Consider the following 23792-nt stretch of genomic DNA (forward strand, 5'->3'; position numbering starts at 1 on the left):
TAGAAAACAAAATTTTGTTTGAAAGACATATGGCGTACAAAATATGGTACATGCGTAGAGTATTTGTATGATCAGAAAAACATCTACTAAAAGGACATTTACACGAAAATCATTTATTCTATAATGGATCATTATAACATGACCTTTTTTTTACCATATACAAAGCTCTGTCATTCACAAAAGCGTGTCCACTGCGAATACGATATATATACATGTACATTAAGTGTGTTAACAGCACTCCATTTTCTCTTACATTGGAGAGGATAAAAATAGAATTCAGTGGTTTCCGGATGTTTTATATACTTGACTGTGAAATCCTGCAGGAGATGTTGAAAACAAAGCATGATTGAACTTATCACAACTTGTGGACACTCAGCTAAAGTATATTGTCTGATCTTGTGGGAAGTATGACATACTTTTCAGATACTGTAAAATACTTTTACGCTGGGGATGATTCAGTGGAAATGGAACCTAACGAATATACCCTTTTTTAGCTCCGCTGTTGACTTATTCGACTTCTTCTTGAAAAAAACTACAATTGTTATTGCTTTGATACTTAGTGTAAATGTACCTTGGGCAGACCTCTCTCATTTCATTATGATATCTTCAATACTCAATACAATTTTAATGAATATTTCTGTCATTTTTGGTAAAAAATTATATTTGTTAAAAACTGCAAGTTCAGTTGCTCTAGTATTAAACATATATAGGTACATGTACTACAGGTAGACCTCTCTCAGATTTGTTTATTTTGTGATGATATCTTCAATTCTCTAATTTTGATGAAGATTTTTGTCATTTTTGGTAAAAAGTGATATTTTCGACTTCTTGTTAAAAACCGCAAGGTTGCTTTGATGTCGGTACCTCAGATAGACCTCTCTCACATTTGCTCATTTTCTGATGATATCTTCAGTTCTTTTTTTGAAATGTGCATTGCTAACAGTAGAGCAATCTCAGCCGAGAGGCTGCTTGTTTTATATTTTAATTTCAATTCATCAACATTCAATGAAGGTAAACTCCATACAAAACACCCACAAATTCTTTCCAGCAAATATTAAAATAAAGTTAACACTGTCTTTCTATTTTTCGTCAAAAACTATTTTTTTTAACTGGGCAACCACTATCAGTTTGGTTGGTTGATGCCATTTTGATTTGTTCATTTTATGATAATAATATTTGCAATTCTGGGGACAAGCTGACTGTCCACCTTACTCACCACTACTTTTAATTCTATTTCATTTTGCTAAAAATCTGGCAAATGATTTCACTGACAGCTTTGAGGACGCTAATGGCTGTTAACAGCCACTATCAGCTGGTGTACACGTAATAATAAAATAAATAAAGAGACAAGTTGGAAAAAAACAAACTGTCTCTAGTAAATGCTAATGAAAAATGTTTGCTATCATTGGTTAGCAGACTGTTAGAACAATATAGCCAAAAAAGTAGTAATGACTATTACTAAACTTCTCGTTACTAAGGTGAAAATTTATGATAGCCCCTACAACCCACCTTTTTTCACACTATGTAAATTGTCTTTCACTTCATTTTTCAGATTATTATTTTGTTTTTCAAAATGAATGCAAATTATTTTAACATTGTATTCAGTGTTTAGTTAAAAATGATAAAAAGTGTTCAATATGGCACACTTTTATAGCAACTAATTTATCTTTGGGTCATCAGAACTATATTTTGTTACATAAGTGAGGTCTGTCAGTCCATTTTTCTTTTGGGTCAACATAGTTGGGGTACGGTATATGTTTATTTAGGGTCAACAACCTTCTGTCAGGGCCAACAGTTTTTTTCACTGGCAGGTCTTGCAACTCTTTCAGTGCAAATATTTTCACATTTTATGACATTTTCATCATCACTTTCGACCATACAGACAGTTATTAATTTTAGTTATTAATTATAAGGATTGTCAACTTTTATCAACATTTCATGTGGCGAGAAGCAAACTGTATAAATTAATTTTGTATATGATGCCGAAATGTGACAAAGGTTTAAAGGGGATTGTGAATACAGTGTACCAGTATACATTAACATCATACTGTGCAGGATATTTTTATCTCAGTGGTCAGCCGATATAGAGCTTTCAGTATGCTAATGATCATTTGTCAAGTATCCAATTTTCATTGTCAAATATTCCAATGAGATATGTTAATTTCACCGCAATACCCGATATAATTTTTTTTTTCAAATTCAACAAAGTTTTGTTCATATTTGGGTATACATTACATGGGGGTCATATGGGTTCGTGCAGTACAACTGTGACTTGACAAACATGCTTTGTTTTCAATTAACTTTGCTGATAATAAAATAAATAATAAAAATAATGATTAGATTCTAGTGAGAATGCAAAAGCAAAAATAATTGAACGAAAACACTTTTATCATATCTTTAAATCGTCAAAGTACACGTACACGTACACGCAATAGTAGAAATGAATGTTTTCTGAGTTAATAGTGCGTGATTTGAATGATTTCTAAAATTGTCAATCTTGAGGCTGTTGAAATGAGTTGTAATGTGGGATAATAGACCTTCAACATTCTCAAGGTCGGAGGTCAAACTTGCGACAATTTTTTTTTACCAACATTCATCATGTCATAATTTATACAGATTTATTGTTTTGTACAAGTGAACAAAAATAAGTAGAAAAAATAAAATAAAATCAGTTGCTCTTAAAATGTATACTTCAACTAATTGAAATTGAGTTGAAATCTACATTAAAATGTAATTAATTTCATTCAGGTCTATACTGACTGATGTGATGTTTGATTAAAATGTGTACTGAAAATTGAGAGATTCTTATAGATCTATTACCCAAGCCTACTCCACCCACCCACATTGTTTCCGCTGTTTTGAATTGCCATTTTGAGCACCTTTCGATCAACCATTCACACTGTGAAATACTGTGACGTAATACTCCTGTCTGTTAAATAATTTACACATTTTGATTGCTCACAAATCTGTGGTTGTACGCATCTACCGGGATAAATTTCATTTTCAAGCATTAGCAAATGGCAAATAAACAGTATTATATCAAATTATGTAATTACGAGTACCATAGACTCGGTGGCACTATACAAGTAATGAAGATGTATCTGCCTTCACATTTGAAAATATGAAAAACAAACAAAAAATACTGTCTGGTTAGACAAAAGAGCTTTGAAAAAAACAAAACAAATGGCTCTGTTATTCGTTTTGTTTTTTCGTATTCATATGTGTGGTTGTTCAACAGTTCACAAAATATTTACTATAATAATAGTAATATGGTAATATTATGTACCAACTGATTTCCCATCAGTATTGTTTGTACGGGATACAGTAGAAAACATGATTGTGGTTAGACAGGGTGTGAATTAAATTGTTTTTGATCCTGGAGGCATACTATGATCCTACCACAAGGAAAAACAATTCTCATTGTCAGCTACTAAAAAACAGCATAGGATTGTGTGACCAGGGCCACACAGTGCTATACTGTAAAATACTTTATTTTCGCTATTTTCACTGAAGGAATGATTCAGTGAAAATAAAATCCTGCGAATATGCCATTTTTCCTATGTTTTACATTCACCTTGTAAGAAAAAAGTGAAAATAAATTCCATACAAAACACCCAAAAGGTTTTTTTCAGCGAAAATAAATTCCATACAAAACATACAAAAAGTTTTTTCAGCGAAAATAAATTCCAGCTACAATAAAGTATTTCACAGTATATGGATATTGGGGGTGCCAGTACAATTTGGATAACGTCATATCACCTCAAGTAACTCAGTCACAGGTGACTTTGACATTATTGTGTATTCCTAAAATATAAAAGAAAACAATCCCAGGTATTTACTCATATTTTCTTGTGCTTGCAAATGTAAATTTATCATTTTTTTCATGCACCCCCCTCCCCGAATCCTCTTGCTTGATGCATTATGAGAATATTGATAGTCTTCGTCAGTTGAATTACATTACATACAATTACCATGTTCAGCAATTTAGCATCATTTTACGTATAACTCGTGTATTTGCACAATTAGTAGCACTTATGTGCTTGTATTGTAAAGCTGTGTTGATAGTCCAAAATAGGTCGTATTTGAATCCTGTATTAGAAATGTATCAATAGAAGTGCATATAAACTTAAAACTTGGTGTATTTGCTATGATTAAAATATGACTTATTTTGAACATAGAAACATCTCTGACTTTACAGTAATCCAGTATACATTAATGTATTTGTTTATTTACATGTACTTGATCAGAGACATGTATCGAAATAGAGTAACTGCTGTATGTGTAATAATATTCTCTTGTGATGCTGAATTACTTTGGAGATGTTCAATTTTTTCAATGAATATACATGTGCACCACCAGTCCTTAAACCTTTGGATGGGTGGCCACATTTTTCAAACATAGCTTGTTAGTCCCCGTTCAGGCGCAGCCTGAAAAGGGGACTACTAATTCAGGTTATGTCCATAATTCCGTCTCCAACATTTTCTCAGAAATTCTACAGCAGATATCAGTGAAACTTGGCAGGTTGATGAACATGTCCCCTCCGAGTATGCACGTAATTTTTTTTCCAGATCTGAAAATCCCAAGTGGGTCTTTTTCACGATTTTATCAAAAATTGCCTCTCCCGGCAACATTGACAAAACGTCTGCGCATGCTCAGAATAAATTAATTACTGTAAAATACTTTATTTTTGCTTGCAACATTTTTTTTCTATTTTCGCTGAAGGAATGTTTCAGTTAAAATAAAATCCAGCGAATATACCCTTTTCTTATATTTTACAGTCAACTTGTCAAAAATCAATGAAAATAAATTCAATAAAAAACACCCAGAAAAAGTCTTTTCAGCGAATGATAATTCCAGCTGAAATAAAATATTTTACAGTAGATTAGATCTGTGAGTAAGGCTGCTGTTATTACGGCACGTGATTTCTCCATTGCGTGCAATTTATTATAGTACTGTTTATACATGTATTCTGTTTGGCTCAGTGGTCTCATTCACTCGTTACTAGAAGAATTAGTAACTTTATTTGATTTCAAGAACTTCAAGAAGGCGGCATAAGAGACGTGTTTGCAAAGGTAAGTTTTCCAGTTTATTGGGGTACGATTGGTGTACATTTCGTGACGTACGGACGTGAATATTATGATGATTGCCAGCTTTATATTCTTGTGAAAAACCAAAAAAAGCAAACAATTGTCTCTAATCTACGAAACTAGTTTGTGAATTGTATACCCTGTCAAATTATTGTACACGAACGATTAATTCACGAGGACGTAGTTTTCAAGTACCGGTAAATCGTTTTCCGGTCTTTTGCTTGTGTAGCGATTTCCGAAATATTCACAACTCGGGGGGGGGGGGGGAATTTCCCTGTGTCGATCAATTTATTCATTATATAATAGCAGGTTGCCTATGATTATATTCGTATTTTTTATGTTGTGAGCATTGAACTGTTAGTTGCAATGAAGAATTTGGCGATCTTGTGCGATTCAACATGGCGGATGTACAGTGACAACACGTGTATGGACGGTCGGTCGAGCAGTCTGCAACGGACCACAGTCTGTGAACGGACCGTGAAATCGCCCGTTTTTTCGGCAGTTTTTTTTTTTAATGTTTTGGATATTTCATTCACTCCTGATGCCTAAAAGAGTCTAATTTATATTTTACCGTAGTCATTGACACCTATTCAAGAGTATCATGTTTATTGTGAATAGCGTGAATGGGTAAGCTTCGTTTCGACAATGGGCTGTTATTTCTGTGAACAATGTTAAATTATTCTTTGAATGCTCAGTTTATTTTTTTGAAAACAACTAAATTTTCGATTTAAAAAAAATCATGCCGTTTTCCCCGTCAAAATCAAAGCATAAAGATCTTGCTAAACATCGGTGAATCCCCTGTTGCGTTCACCACGAGGTCACTGAGCCGTCATTAACATATTTAAATGACCACGTGTACTGAAATAACATGGCGGATATCGCATCGCATCGCATTTACATTCGACCGAAATCATTCGTTTACGATGAAACTAAGTTGAATATTACTTCCAATTCATAAAAATTCAACGAATTATTTTTTTGTGCGTATTATAATCATTACTGAATAATAATAAACAATTGCAATACTTCGAAAACAAGTAAGTTATTCACTTGCGAAACACAGAATGACCAGATTGTGCTACCGTGATCATTTGCTACCGGTACTAACAACTAAGCAATGTATTCGTGTTTGTATTTATTCGAAACTTCTTTTAGAAAATACTTTACTTTTCGTAAACTTTACTGAATTTTTGGGGGGATTCAATTCCAACATTTCGCGATGCCAAACCAAAGGCCTTTCACTCTTTGAGTGTGACACCTAAACCAGAAGTTTTATGGTGTATAAACTGGCACTAAATGAAAAAGCCGTTGAACCTTATTCAAATTTATAAGTACATGTTATTATGTATTTAATTATGAAAACTGACTAAATTAAATGTGTTCTTATTTTTAATTTGAACAGAATTATGATTTATATCGGTAATGACGTTTTCATCCAATATTAATAGTGCAATTGTTAAAATGCCTACCTACACATTTATTGTTTTTGTTTCTGTTGCCCTGAAATAGACATTTGTAAAAAAAAAAATTTAAAAATCATGCTTGATTCAAATTCAAAAAAAAAAGATGTAGCCATGTAGCCCCTTCCTGTTATGTTTCCAACTTCTTCCAGAGTAAAACTGGTGAAGCCATGTAATTGCCATACAATCATAAACTGTGGGAAAACTTATATGTTATTGAAAATCTTTATTTTGTTGTCTGTGAATTAATATAATATTTGAAATGGTGTAATGGTGCAAAATATTCTCAAGCAATTGGTTTTCTGGTGGCACTACACTGTGCATTTATGCATGATCTCAGCTTACTAAGTGATGATGGTGGTTGAAATGGAAAACTGAATACAAAAATCTAGTAACATCTCAAACGAATTTCCGTCTGCTGTGAATGCATGTTTCGTTACATCAAATAAATAACCCAATTTTATTGAATGTATCCAAAAACATGGTACCAATGATCTGAAATTTCAGGAGTGCTCGCTGAAGGTTTATCAATCTTGCTTATTGTCTTGTTCTTTACCAATCCTGCATTTCAGTTACTAGAATTTATACTAAAAAAAAATAGTTTCTGTTTTTCTTCTAATAATTCGGCCACTCTCAAAAACAAATATTTTTCCATGGTCGAAATGCAAGAAGAATACAAAACTACTGTGATTGCATAGCGATACCTGTAGGGCCATTGTCAATTAGTTCGCCTGATCAACACAGCGTTATACATAGGGCTGATATTGAATCACGGAGAGTAAAATCTTGTGATACTAATCTCTAGAACCGCTCAGATTGGTACATACCGGTATGTCTTATGAACCCACATGTGTATATCTTTAACAATACTCATTTTAAACTTTTTTTTTTTACAGTGGTGCTGTGAACTGCTTAAATTTTGCAAGGCAATTTTTTCTGGGTTCCTACAACATGGAGTGTCAGGGACTTTATTGAAATTTCATAGAATCCTGAATATATCTAGAAGTGAAAATTAAATGGTTTACAGTATTTTATACCCATTAATAATGATGAAATGCAATAATATCACTGCACTAAAAAGACTTCAAACAATTATTGTAACTTCTCCATTGAAGGTTATGAGCAGACCAACCTTTACTGGCTTCCTTAATTATTACATGTACTTGCTCTGAAAACATAGCTTTTACAATTGTTTAAATTAACAGATGTTGTTCTATGTACAATGAATACATTTTAAATAATAAACCTTACTGTATTAATAAAAAATTGTATTTGACAACATGAGAATGATTCTGATGCCCAGTGGTGATGTTGAAACAAACCCAGGTCCTGGTAATATACTAAGACCTGATTAACAAAGAAGTCATGTACATCAAGGTTCACTCAGATTTATGAATGCAGTTTCTTGAGCAAGTATACAATCATGTATGACAAATAGTTTTGTTGCACTTGTGTACTCTGAGATTCTGAACATGGGTCAGTGGAAGTTTTTAGTTGTCAGTACAAAACTAGATTATGGGAAATCACTTTATGATGAGTTGTACCCACATAGAGTACATATTCATTCACCTGTTTGCAGATGTTCCTTGTACTACTTTATAATCAAATAACGGGGACTGTGACATTTCATGTCTTGTTAATTCTGTTTCCTGTAGAAATACTTTTTGTGGTGCCCTTCAATATGTTGATTATTTCATTTCGTCATTTATGTTTCCTTAACACTCTTTCTTCTTTGTTTCGATCCTTGACTACATCTTCCAAACCAATTTCAATAACTCAGCCTTTGATGGTGTCGTTGACCATGACCTTGTAACAGAGAGAACAAAATTGATTGCCCCCCCAAAAATTGTGGCTTTGAGAAGTCTGTGGGTGGAACTCTAGTTCAGAAAATGAATACATACGGAACAGATGAGTGAAGTCTCCAATAATCTGCATAATTATTATAGTCTGAATATTACATGTGTATAAATTGGGTATAGCATATTTTACAGCATGCTCTCATACTGAAATGAATTGATTTATTATTCCACAGTCTGATGTCTGATAAGAAAATCATTCAAGATCTTAGTCTGCCATGGATATTTTAGGGCACTGTAAATTGAACAAAAAAATGTTAATATTGAGTGTTTTTTCTCATACACTATCATAATATTTACATTTATTTAGTTTTGTGAGAGACATGTTTTTGTGAGTCTGGGAAAATCGCAAAAATTTGACGCAGTGAACATTTTTCATATACATGTATGACACGCAGTGTCGGTGACTTTATGAATTCATGAATGCCAACAAATTCTGAAATCGCAAACATTTATAGCAGTGGGAAATTAAGTTACAGTTACGACTCCATTCCATAGGAGTTGTTCAATGGGTCCATCTTTTATCTTAACAAATGATAAAATTTAGATAAATTGTAGAGTTAATTTGTTATGTGCGTCATTAATTTGGTATAATGACCATTGTTTTGTTATGATTATATTACCTACTTCACTGTTACATATGGATGGAAATATGTAATACAGTATTAGCTCTATGTAAATGACAGGTGTGTCTACGTACAAAATAAAGTTTTGTATTTTAATGATCCATTATACAATACATGCATTTATTTGTCCACTGTAAATTACTTTGGAATTAATTTTCACCATTTTCGCTGAAGGAATGATTTGGTGAAATTAAAATACAGCAAATATACCTTTTTTTTTCCATAATTTACATTGAACTCGTCATGAATCAGTGGAAATAATTTCCATACAAAACACCCAAAAAGGCTTTTCTGCAAAGATTAATTCCAGCTAAAATAAATTATTTCACAGTATTGTGCACATACATTGGAGAAGCACTTTTAATATCTAAAGCAGAAACGATAATTAATTTTGTAAAATTAAATGTATTTCATCCACTCCCATGCATTGTTGTGTGGTGTTTTGAACTTCACTAGCAACAGCTTACATTATTTTGGAGAATAATCAATGAATTCTCAGTGAAATTATTTCCCCAGAAAATACTATGCGTGACCTTCAGGGGTTATACATGAAGCCTATTGTCTAGATGTGCCTCATAGTGTGCTCATACCATATGTCGATCACTTAGCGATAAACAATTGACACCGTAAAAGAAAAACTGTAAATACATTACATACAATAGTTCAGAGTACATGTATGTGATGTTTTAAAACATTTGATTTGCCAATAAGCTAACTAATAAATGAACAGAAAAGTATTTTACATCTTATGGTTCAGATTTAACATGTCCATATTACTGTATAAATGCGTTTTAATTTTGCTATTTTCGCTGAATTAAATCTAACATGTAAAATAACAATAAAAATCATTGTTTCCGTTACAGATTTGTGAAATTAATATTAAACACAAGGAATATGCTCAAAACATCAAAATAATGAAAATACCCCCGGTAAATGGTTTCACAGTATATGATGTTTGAATACAAGTCGGCCGTCTATGCTTGTACATTCATTGTATAGTTTTCGAAGACAACACTGAAAAAACTGTAGGCAGGCTAAAAAGCTCCTTACCACTCAAGTGAACTCTGTATATATTGGAATTATCAATTTTAGTTGGACTGAAATAGAGATATAAACATAAATCTAAAAATTAATTTTTTTGTAATAATTTTCATTTTAGTTTGTATTTTAAAATTAAAACCAGTTACCTTTTTTTCTTTTCTATATATATTTTCAAAGATTGTGATCAATACCTGTTGCCGAGGGAAAATTATGACCATTTTGTCAAATTATATTAAAATACATGAAAATATATTTTAATGGGGGTAATTATAGCATGTAAAGAGTTCTATCAAATTCAAACAAGGAAAATATATAATTTTTTAATAAATTTCTACTTGACTACAATGCCGAACACACTTTGTAAATTGTTTATCGTTCATTCAGAAATATTGCAATTTTTAGGTTGAATTTTGACATCTGTCTCCAATATGTAGTGTCTGTTACGTATTCTCTGATACAAAGGCTTTTGAAAATGCACACAATGCAAAAATTGTTGACTGTCAGAAAAACTCTTCAATTAAATGGTTGTATTTCCCTGGTCGCATCACTTTAATAGGTCCTGACAGGGAATCTGCAGGTACATGTTTTTGTTTGAAAGGCTTTTTTGTTGTTGTAACTTTTAAAGGTACTTGTCCAAAATGAATGTAAAATTTAATATAATAGAACATGTATGATAATGCATCTATGTTTTCAAGAATGAATGGTTTTTGATGACGTGTTCATAAACTGATGCGTAACAAAGTTTCTTATAACACTATTCCGATGGATTATTCTCTTTCTCCAATGTTGTCTGAGCATGCTCCAAAAATGGCTGCCTGATGGCCAGCATGTTCCTGCTAAACGTTTGGTACTACATTTTTCACATTATGTATTTGTGAATTTTCGATTTAGAACCCAAACACCCTCAGGCAGTTGACAAGGAAGATGCAGTCATATCTCCTTCTCCAAATTTATGTCCAAGTTAATCAATAATCAGTTAATTAAATCTAATGTTTCACCGATAATTAACAAATCAGTTAACTGTAAGTATTGTCAGTTGAGTCAATCTATATATACAAGGGAGAATTTGATGCATCAAAAAAAAACTGTTAACAAATAAGCTGCTTTCTGATTAGCCAGACTGTTAGGTGTTAGTGTTAAGTAGCCAATCAGGTATAATGAGTATTGACTCAGTAAAATTGTAGACCAAATGAACATAATTTTCCAAAACCTACACATCTTGATCAAAATTTGTGAAAAAATTTGAAAAAAAAGTTGTGCAGGTTTATATTTTAGCAAAAGTTGACTTTAGAGCTAAGACTTAGCTTATGATACCTGAAATACTTGAACCAATTTGGTTGGAAAACTTGCCACAGTTGAGACAAAAATTTATGAGATTCACTTTTGTGTAATTTGTTCCAAAAAATTATTAAAGATGACCAACTGGTGGCCATTTTCTAAAAAAATGTTTTTATACATCTAAGGCAGTGTTGACTTAATGTGATTTTGAATACATATGCACACCATTTCCCATTTGGATTGGATCCAAAACAACTGATACAGCGGGCCTGACTCAGTCATGTCCTCTATTTGACTTTAAAATGAGTTTTTGCACGCAATTAAGTCCCAGCTTACATGTACATACATACAAATAAGTAATTATCACTGCTAATTGCAATATTTTAATGTATCTGTATATACATGTATATGTATTATTACCTCCATGAATTAAACTCCATCGCATTTGATACTGTCTTTCATAACTTTTTTTGTAAATAACCGCTTCACTTTAACTTTCTGATTGCGAATAGGCTAAAATACAACCTGGATTGTTCTGTTTCCCCCATGCCTTTAAAAAACGGTGGTTGTACCATGATTGGCCACTAAAATACCATGCTTGAGCTTGCAATAAACAATTGACATTATATGTTAATTTGCTTCTATTGTTACAAAATGTATATTCAAATTATATGCTAATTGCTTTACCGTTGAGCAAGAGAGGAATTTATAACAGGATACGATTCAATTGTGACTAGAAGCCACTCCAACAGAACTAATTTTGGATGTTTTTAAATATCGCTATTTTCTGTTAAGCATACAAGTGAGTTAGCATAACTAGTTGCTCACAGCAAATCTTTGTTTTAGTGGTGTCATACCAGTCTAGCCTTTTCACCACATGACTTTCTTGCCCAAATTTTTATTATATTTTCTCAATAGTACTTAAAAGAAACCCTAATTTTGAAGCCAACAGACAAAATTTGAGTCAATTTTCTGTTTTTACTTAAAAAATTTGGCATTTTTTGTTCCAAATTTCTGAAGGAGAGTGCAGACTATAAACCGGACTATTTTGTGAATTTGTGGTGAAAAGGTTTAAGCTAGTTTAATGTTAAATTATGCTTGGACCATAGTGTCATGTTGTGGAAATCCAGACTTGGAGGGATGATTAAAATTGAAATGTCTTGTGGTTTTTTGATGAAAGTTAAATAAATTTCTTTAGCAGTATGTTAATCAGTTTCTATAAAGTAAGTTTTCTTGTGAAAATTATTTTTTAAGGGAGTTATAAATATTTATTTACATGCCTCGACCGATCTTTTTCAAACTTTACGCACATTTAATATACAATGCCTAATGCATATGCATTTATTTCATGATCTAATTCAATGTGGCTGACTGGTGGCCATTTTGGTTGCAAAAATGAACAAAAATCAAGTATCCCCAGCATTCCGAAACCAGATTTCTGGCATGCATGGCATGCTTTGAAAGTAAATTTGATACAAACCTGTACATGATTTTCGAAGCATTATATGCCATGACTGATTGCATCTATAACCGAGAATAAATAGATATCCTAAATACCTTGCAATGGATTCATACAGTGACATGTCATAAGTTGTCTCCCATGTAATTTATGATAAATCAGCAAAAGTAATTACCTTCTTGAAACTGAAATACCTTTATCAGCAAAAACTAATTATGGCTTGAATAAAATAAAGTATTAAATGAAATGACTGAATCAGTTGAGTCTTCTGCATGTACCTATTTACATGTTGTATTAATGGGTGATTCTGACTACTATTATTGTACTAGACATGATACTGTCTGTTATGAATCAACACTGGCACATGGGGTACAGGTAAATTCAACATGGTCAGATCATACTAGTACCCTCAGTTTATTTTGGTTCATCTAAATAAAATTATAATCTTTAAAAATCTGTTAACTTCAGCATGTACATAAAGACTATGAATTATATAGTTGCAGGTGTGAAATTCCCCCCCCCCCCTCCTCCCGAGTCAAATATTGGGGATGTCAGTTGGCAAAATTTGCATACATTTTGTGGTTAATATGTAAGCTTACTGAGGATCTTAGTGGATCTGCAGTATTGTTGTGCATTTTTCAGGATGTGTTTTGTGGGTCAGTTTGGATATTTTGTAATCCTTTCAATAATTGAATGGAATAAAAGTTTCAGGAGTTGGCTGGATTGTTAGAAGAAAAGTTTAAATTTGAGTGATAGAATCATTAGTTTTAATCAATTTAATGAAACGTGTTAGTGGCAGCAAAGAGAAAAGGTATAAAACAGGAAGACTCGTAACTAGTTTCATCAATTCATATTGGGTAGTCCAATGGTAATATTGGGTAGTCCAATGGTAATATTGGGTAGTCCAATGGTAATATTGGGTAGGCCAATGGTAATATTGGGTAGGCCAATGGTAATATTGGGTAGGCCAATGGTAGTACATGTATTGAGTAGTGCAATGGTAATATTGGGTAGTGCAATGGTAATATTGGGTAGTGCAATGGTAAAATTGGGTAATCCAATGGTAATATTGGGTAGGCCAATGGTAATATTGGGTAGTCCAATGGTAATATTGGGTAGTCCAATGGTTTATTGGGTAGTCCAATGGTTTATTGGGTAGTCCAATGGTTTATTGGGTAGTCCAATGGTTTATTGGGTAGTCCAATGGTAATATTGGGTAGGCCAATGGTAATATTGGGTAGGCCAATGGTAGTACATGTATTGAGTAGTGCAATGGTAATATTGGGTAGTGCAATGGTAATATTGGGTAGTGCAATGGTAATATTGGGTAATCCAATGGTAATATTGGGTAGTCCAATGCTAATATTGGGTAGTGCAATGGTAATATTGGGTAGTGCAATGGTTTATTGGGTAGTCCAATGGTAATATTTGGTAGTCCAATGGTAATATTGGGTAGGCCAATGGTAGTACATGTATTGAGTAGTGCAATGGTAATATTGGGTAGTGCAATGGTAATATTGGGTAGTGCAATGGTAATATTGGGTAATCCAATGGTAATATTGGGTAGTCCAATGCTAATATTGGGTAGTGCAATGGTAATATTGGGTAGTCCAATGGTAATATTGGGTAGTCCAATGGTAATATTGGGTAGTCCAATTTTTAGTAGTCTATTTGAGCTTCTAATTTTGAAAATGGTAGCCCCAGGACAAGATTCTGTAGTCTGTGCGCTTTGGGCTATATGTTCTGTTAATTTCAGTCCATGTCTGATCAGGTTTAGAATTATTAGAGAAAAAATAAAACTGTTTTAACAATCGGGTGGTTTAAATAAATAATAGAGTGGTCCATCAAATTTAAGGACTATAGTACTCCTTAAGTCAGTTAATGAGGTATTAGTTAGTACTCCTTAAGTCAATTAATGAGGTATTAGTTGCAGCACTGTGCCAGTTCGCTGTCACATTGCTTGCTGGTGTCATATTATTACGCTAGAAAGGCCAACAAGCAAGCTGTGACCCATATTATAGGTGTATTAATCCACAACAGTCGGTACTAACAATGGTACCAGGAAATTAGAAAGAAAGTGTCAATATAAATTCCACTCTTCTGAGTATGTATTGTCTCACTGAATTATGGAATAGGCTATCATAATTGTGAAATGTCACTCGCAAATTATCACGTTATATTAACTTTTTTTAAAAGTGAAGGAGAAAAAAATGTAAATATGAAGCGATCTGCTTGAACATTTAATGGCTTCTGTATCCTGACCAGTCTAAGTCTACTCAGTTAAGATGCAAATTTTCTCACTCAGTTGTCCTGAATGATTTTCTTAGTCCTATATTTCAGTTATACTTAAAAATATTTGAATTAGTCTTGAGCTACATTTTAACCAAAATCATTTTCAATGGCCATACCAAGCCTCATTTTTTTTTTAGTTTTCCTGTTACTTTTATTCTGATCCATATGTTTGTGAGACATTTTGACAATATGGCAGTTATTGTGGTCAAACATTTATAGCGAGACAACAACAATTTTTTAATATGCCTGAAAATCAGCTTTGACATATAACTATGAAGCATGTCTACATGATGAAGATTTTTAGACATTATGTTTTTATACTAATTGTAAAGGTACCTCAATTACATAAAAACACAGTCTTTCTATGGGCCGGTCCAGAAAACAGCAATTATTGCAACAGTTGCACCTTAGACTTGCATGGTGAACTAAATTTGCTCTTTTTTTACCTTGCCCGTACCATCAAAGATGGAAGGGAAAGGTACATTAAGGGAAAGATTTTGTCTGTCGTTGTTGTCGTCGTTAATAATTGTTATTGTGTGCATAATAACTTTACTAATTCTATTCCAAACTTCATCAAACTTGGTCACCTTATTCATCAGTATAATGTCTTCCCTGAGTTTGAACAACAGATGTCCTGTATGAAAATATCGTGCAAAAATTGAGAAAATCTGATAAAATATTTTGACTGTTTCTACTTGACTGATCACTGGTGATACACATCAAAGGTCACTGATCTCAGTGGAAATATGCATTGTTGTATGTGTTCAATGAAGCAAATGATTTATCTTGTAATATTATCCTTGGTAATGTATACCAGAATCCCATACTGGGTTTCAAAACCAATTCATGGAGAGATTGCACAGTCTGATACACATTTGCAAACCTACCAATAAAATCTTTACAGAAAACAAGATGTCAGAAAATCAATATAAGCACTGCTATGAACTGGGTGTCAAACTTTGATCAAGATCTGAAGCTAATAGAAAATCTGGAATTGTATTATATAACAAAGGGCAAGGTCACCAGAGTTCAACTATGTTCTAATCTATTATTAATATTAATTGTAAAATTGTTAAACTGATGTTTTGGATAGCTTGAAGTAGGTTTAATGTGACGCACTAGTCGAGTTGTGTGCTGGATCATTTAAATATGCCCATAGACGTAAGTGTGTGTGCTTCTAATAGCGCAATTACAGTATTTTACCTAACATGACAAATATAATAACATGTACTGTGGATTGCTATATTTTAAGTTGCAAATAATATTTATTCATTTGTGAGTATATGGTGCAAAAGGTACATTGTATAGTCAAAAACCATGTACTACATGGCTGAATTGACATAGTATATTTCATAGAGTATGATCAGATTGTGAAAGCAGTTTTTGACTCCCGTGTGCGAAGCACAAAAGGGAGTCTTTGCAGTTACCCTGTCTGTATGTATGTATGTCACTTTTTTTGTTCCACCGTTATCTCAAGAACCACTAATCAAATTTTGGTGAAACTTGGTACATAGATGCTCTGGGATAATGCGCAGAGTTGATCAGGTTTTGGTAAAAATCTATGAATATGAATTACCTAATTTGCATGATAATTAGCTGATTTTTAGCTGTTATTCCACTGATATCTGAAGAACCACTCATTGGATTTTGATGAACCTTGGCACATGGATGTCTGAACTAGTGCGCAGATTTGATTAGTTTTGGGTAAAAATCTATGAATATTAATTACCTAATTTGAATGATAATTAACTGATTTCAAGCTGTTCCATGACTGTTCCACTGATTTTTGAAGAACCACTCATTGGATTTCAATGAAACTTGGCACATGGATGCTCTGAACTAATGCGCAGATTTGATTAGTTTTGGGTAAAAATCTGTTAATATTATTAATTACCTAATTTACATAATGATTAATCAATTTTCGGCTTTTCCACTGATATCTCAAGTACTAATCATAACATTTCAATAAAACTTGGTACATAGATGTCATATGAGACTGCACAGACCTGGTAGTTTTTAGGGTAATATCAGTACATATTAATTACCTAATTTGAATAATTAATTAATTTTCAGCTTTTTATATTTCGAGTAGTAATGATCACATTTCAATGAAACTTGGGACATAGTTACTTGAGAACTGTGCAAAGACCTAATTAGTTTTTTTGGGAAATATTTGTGCATATTAATCACCTTATTAGCATAATTAGTTAATTTTCAGCTTTTCACCTGATATCTCAAGTACTAATCATCACATTTCAATGAGACTTGCGACATAGATGTTCTAGGACAATGCAGAGACCTGATTAATTTTGGGATAAAAAAATTGTGCCTACCGGTATTAATTACCTAATTTGCATAATTAATTAATTTTCAGCTTTTGATATTTCGAGTACCGGTAGTAATGATCACGTTTCAATGAAACTTGGTACATAGTTACTTGAGGACTGTGCAGAGATCTAATTAGTTTGGGGGTAAATATTTGTGCATATTAATCACCTAATTTGCATTATTAGTTAATTTGTTGCTGTTCTATGGCTGTTGCACTGATGTCTAAAAACCACTCATTGGATTTCAATGAAACTTTTAAAGAGTACCCATCACATTTCAATGAACCTAGGACTATACACCATATTAGTTTTTGGTAAATATTTATGCTTCTTAATCACCTAATTAACATAATTAATTAATACTGATATCTCAAGTATTGATCATCACATTTGAATAAAACTTGGTCCATAAATGCTCTAGGATAATAGACAGTCTGATTAATTTTGGGTTAAAATCTGTTCATATTAGTTACCTTATTAGAATAATAATTAATATTTTTTTGGTTCTAATCACATTTCAATGAAACTTGGTACATTGTGCAGACCTTATTAGTTTTACACTTAAATCTGTTCATATTAGTTACCTTATTTGCATAATTAGTTTTCTGCGTTTCCATCAATATCTCTAGTACAAGTAATTTTGAATTAATTTTTAGTGTGTTCCCAATACTATCAGCACACGGGAGTTCTTTCTAAGCTTTCTTTGATTGTTAATTGATTCTTTAATGTGTATACCAACATTACTGTTTTTATATCTTTCAGGACACTACTTTTAAAAAGCCCAGTATCAGGTTCAAGGGAAACCATGGGGTGAGTATTATAGAATAGTATTTGCATAGTATTAGACATATTTATTATACATACTGTCTTTATACTCTTTGTAACAATTTAAAACGAGGGAGTTGTTCACCGACCATAGTCTATCACTGTTTACAAACAAGAATATGCCCATGAGTCATTTTTAGTATGCGTTGTTATCGACGCTTAGAACTGAATTCTCTCACCAATGCGCAGGTTACAACCCCTTCATTTTAAATTTATTCATGCATTAAAATCAATTGTTTCCAAACAAAATTATGTAAATTATGAATTTGGACATGTGTCATCTACTTTTCGAGAAAAACGTCCTGAAGCTGTACCAAAAAAAAATCAATAAAAATTCTTATTTTATTTTATAAAAAATTAATGGTATTCGTCAGTGTTACCGAATAATTTGCAACAACCATACATGTAAAAATATCCACTGAATTTGTCACTATATGTGACAAAACAAATTTGGTGAGAACCACAAATGCCACAAAAATCATCATGAATGACCTGTGTTTTCTGTGAAAAGTAGTTTGGAGACCATTTCATGAACGTCTCTGTTGCTCCTGTTTTTTAGTCCCCGTTCGGACGCAGTCCGAAAACGGGGACTTATGTTTTGCCCTGTGTGCGTCCGTCCGTCCGTGCGTACGTGATCACCTGTATCTCGAACATGCATGGACCGATTAAGTTCAAACTTCACTCATACATCACACATTATATGGGACATATGCACATGCAATTTTTTCATGATCTGATTAACGATAGCCGAATAGCGGCCATTTTAAGGCCGAAAATGCATCAAAATTGCACATTTTCACCATTCCGGACCCGGATCTCAGTTATGCATGGACGGATTTTGTTCAAATTTGGTACATACATTAAACATAATAGGACCTTGATGCACGTCATTTTTTTTTTTTGGATCGGGTTCGAAATGGCCGACTGGCGGCCATTTTGTTTTAAAGAATTCAGTTCTGGATCCGTATCTGAGACATGCTTGGATTGATCGAGTTCAAACTTCACACACACAAGGTACATCATGTCACAAATATGTATGTGCATTTGTTTCATGATCTCATTAACGATAGCCAAATGGCGGCCGCTTTAAGGCCGAAAATGCATTGAAATCGCACATGTTCACCATTCCGGACCCGGATCTCAGTTATGCATGGACGGATTTCATTCAAATTTGGTACATACATTAAACATAATAGGACCTTGATGCACGTCATTTTTTTTTTCGGATCAAGTTCAAAATGGCCGACTGGCGGCAATTTTGTTTTAAAGAATTCAGTTCTGGATCCGTATCCGAGACATGTCTGGATTGATCAAGTTCAAACTTCACACACACAAGGTACATCATGTCACAAATATGTATGTGCATTTGTTTCATGATCTCATTAACGATAGCCAAATGGGGGCCGCTTTAAGGCCGAAAATGCATTGAAATCGCACATGTTCACCATTCCGGACCCGTATCTCAGTTATGCATGGATGGATTTTGTTCAAATTTGGTACATACATTAAACATAATAGGACCTTGATGCACGTCTTTTTTTTTCGGATCAAGTTCGAAATGGCCGACTGGCGGCCATTTTGTTAAAGAATTCAGTTCTGGATCCGTATCCAAGACATGTCTGGATTGATCAAGTTCAAACTTCACACACACATGGTACATCATGTCACAAATAGATATGTGCATTTGTTTCATGATCTGCTTAACAATAGTGGAATGATGGCCATTTTAAGGCCGAAAATGCATCAAAATCACGTATTTTCACAATTCCAGAACCGGATCTCAGTCATGCATGGATGGATTTTGTTCAGATTTAGCACAATGTGTTGTACATATGCAGGTGCATTTCGGTCATGATCTGCTTTGAATGTATATGTCACTCAAATATGAACGGAACGGGGACGTGTCATTGACAATGACTTGTTTTTCTAACAATCATACTGGATTTTTGCTGACTAACAAAAAACTGTTTTGCGAAAACATTGGACATTGGGATTTCTTTCTTAAGCTTTCAACCTGCCAGATATTTAGTGGTTCACTTTTCAATGAACTCGGATGAAACAACAATATGGTAAATGTTTACCAGATTTTAATGGCGACATTGGATGCAGAAAGACAAAAATTTTAAGGAAATTGAATAATTGTCTTGTGTACTCCTGATGACCACAGATAATACAGACTCATGTTTGACACGTGTGGCGTGAAAACTGTATGCTAAGCAGATTTTTATTTCCATTGCGCTGTGTTGATCTATCTTTATGGTATATCAGCACGTGAGCAAGCAATGGATCCTGTACCAGATGTCTGGGTTTATTGCCCTAATGAGTTGTTTTTTATTCTGTAACATTGTAAACCTCTCCTGATGTGAAAGGACTGTATAGTGATAAAGGTAGTTCTTATATAGCAGTAAATCATCGAATTGATTGCTAGGTTATATGTGATTAACAAAGTTAATGTAGTATTAGCCATTGTTAAATATTGCATAGTACAGGCATTTTTAATTGTACATATGTTGTTGTCCAGGATATGTAGCAATAATAACATTAATGTTATCAAAATGCAAGAGCTTTAGTCTGATTAATAAGGTAATTAGTCCCCGTTCGGACGCAGGTTAGGTTTTGACTTCCCTGCGTGCGTGCGTGTGTGCGTGCGTCCGAACCTGTATCTTAGAAATGCCTGGACCAATCACAATCAAACTTCACACATACATCATACATGATATTATACATACGCATGTCAATTTGTTTCAAGATCTGATTCAAGATGGCTGAATGGCGGCCATTTTTGTGCTAAAAATCAGCAACATCAAGCATTTCTAGCATTTATGGATGGATTTCGTTCAAACTTGGTACATATATTAGACATTACAGGTTCCTGATGCACATCATTTATTTTTCAGATCGGATTCAAAATGGCTGTCTTGCGGCCACTGTGTTTTAATGAATGGGCTTCTAGACTTATATCTCCGACTTGTTTTGACTGATAATATTTTCAAATTTTAAATATTCATTATACATCATGTCATAGATAAACAGATATATTGGTTCGACGATCCTATTCAAAATGGCCGAATGGTGATTTTTGTGCTAAAAAATCATCAAATATATCAAGCATTTCTGGCATTTATGGATGGATTTCATTCAAACTTGGTACATACATTAGACATTACGGGTTCCTGATGCACGTCATTTTATTTTTCAGATTGGAATAAAAATGGCTAACTGGCGGCCATTTTGTTTTAATGATTGGGCTTCTAGAGCCATATATCTTAAATGCTTTGACTGATTATATTCAAATTTTATATATTCGTTATACATCATGTTATATATATACATGTATTCAAAATGGTTGATTTTGAATGCTGTTCTAGAGTAATATCTCTCAATATGGACAAGTACTTGTTTGACGATCAGATACAAATGTCAATGATTTTGACATATTCATATTCCTGACATGGTTATATTCCAGCTATATTACTTTAAACAAAACTATATATCTTAAATTTGATAACTAACAGGGACTGTTCCGTGCATGGCTTGTTAATTATTAACTCTGTCAAACCATCAGTTCCTAAATTTGGGTCAAATGTATACAAGGCAGTATGTTTTATTCCTGTCTGGTTTACATGGTCTGATCGCTGGAATACCTGATTTTCTTCACATATTGTGTTGTAAGTCAATTAGATCCTGAATATATTAACTGAATTGCTTATCAGCCTTAGCAGCATTCAAAATTTTCATGCCAGGGTTTTTAAGACTGTGCCCTCGAAGCTGATACGACATGCCACTGATACATGAAGATTTTCTGTGATACAACTACAATATGCTAATTTGCTAGCACAACATTGATGCAACAGGAAATCATACATTGATATAATTATTTAAAATAAAAAAAAAAAATTTTAATTTGGTAAAATAAAATTCACATTTTATAAAAAAAAATAAGTATGAATATAAAAGAAATCAGGGGCCAGTCACAGTTTTATTTTATTCTTAAAGACCGACCTTCACAGCAGACGCTATTGTTGATGCCTACCTTAAAAAAAAGAAACTCAGGTGGTGCAAGACACTGGACTTTTACAATTATTTTGCTCAGAATTTTTTCTCCTCAAAATTTTGAATATTTAAAAAAAAAAGATAATGCTGAAATTTGATCATAATATTTGCCAACAAATATACATTCAAAAAGATAGAGTACAAATTGTAGTATTCCACAAAAACAGATGTTTTGGGCAATGACCTTCTGTCAATTTTATCTGAATAGTTAGTAGAACAATAAAAAGAGCTTTAATTCATGAAGGTTTGTATTACTCAAAACATCTGTTCTTTGTTATATACAGGACTATTATTTACATCTACCAATTGTATTTGTTGTCCTAACAGTCATACATGTATGTACATTTAGTGTCTGAGTTCAAAAATAAGTAATATTTTAATAATAATAATAATAACTTAATAAATCTCTGAAAAATTGATTAAACAGCAGCAAGGTTCTCCCAGACCACAGTTACGTATTTAACTTTTAGAAAATGTATTTTTAAAATAATATGACAAAGCCATATTATTTCCCATTATTTTCACAAAGCTTTCCATTCTGGACATAATCCAGCATACAAATGCAATTTTAATTTGCATATCCTTCTATTGTCGATGCATTTCAGATACAGTAAATATGGACTGACATTGGTAGTATCAATTTACTTTGAAAATGGAACACTTCTGACAAGAAGGTCCCATCTCTGATAAAAGATGTTGGCTTTCTTATCAAAATTTGAATGAGTGTTTCTCTACTCTGTTTGCAGGTAATATCGTTACCAGTTCGAAAGTCTTCCGATAGTTTAAATGGAGAAAGAGTATTTAATTTTTCTATGACTCCTGTCAATGAGAGGGGAAGTTATGAATGTGTACAGCAATGTAAAAACAGGTAAGGTGGAAAGAGAAAAATTGTAAAAAACTGAAACAATATATCATTTATTAATGATTTATGTCACATGGTACACTTATTGAACGTGGTGAAAAGCAACAATTGACGCAGCACGATAAGCTTCTTAAACATGATTCTCTAAACTGTTTAATTTCAACGATTTGATAATTTTAGGCCATTCATAAAGACAAAATTTTACGAAAATGGCTGACACTTGCTGCTACAAAATGTCATGTTTTTTACTGACTCACGAAGATTTGTTTCTGAGAGAAATTGAAACATGGTACAATACTTTTCCTGTCAATGTTAAGAGTAAGAGTATGTACTCTTCCAAAATGTTTTTTTTTTTTTTTTTTGTACGCTTATCATCAACTCTTGCTCATTATTCGTACCATTCTAAACAAATGTTACAACTTTTGTGTAAATGTCAAAGATGCTAATCACCTTCGATTGAGTCATTCGTTTAGCTTTTTCTCTCTGGAAATGCCAGTTCTCCTGAGGGGAATAAAATACTATAGTAGTAAAGATTATATTGCGTCATACAACCCAGACATACTATATTATCTAGTGATATCTAGTGTTTCAGTCAACTTCATCCCAGTTTGCGTACATGGTATCGT

The 23792-nt window shown here is 33.0% G+C and overlaps 1 protein-coding gene across 1 annotated transcript in view; it reads left to right on the forward strand.

Annotated features, from left to right (window-relative positions):
• Positions 1–23792, forward strand: part of LOC102809987 (RNA polymerase II elongation factor ELL2-like) — a 67030-nt gene that overhangs the window by 18486 nt on the left and 24752 nt on the right. Inside the window, exons 2-3 of the mRNA XM_085506954.1 lie at positions 18189–18236; positions 23051–23172. Of these exons, the coding sequence (XP_085363080.1) occupies positions 18189–18236; positions 23051–23172 (170 nt within the window). The remainder of the gene's footprint in view (positions 1–18188; positions 18237–23050; positions 23173–23792) is intronic.

Source organism: Saccoglossus kowalevskii, chromosome 13 (assembly GCF_978046115.1).
Source record: "Saccoglossus kowalevskii chromosome 13, keSacKowa6.1, whole genome shotgun sequence".
In the NCBI taxonomy this organism is placed as follows: Eukaryota; Metazoa; Hemichordata; class Enteropneusta; family Harrimaniidae; genus Saccoglossus; species Saccoglossus kowalevskii.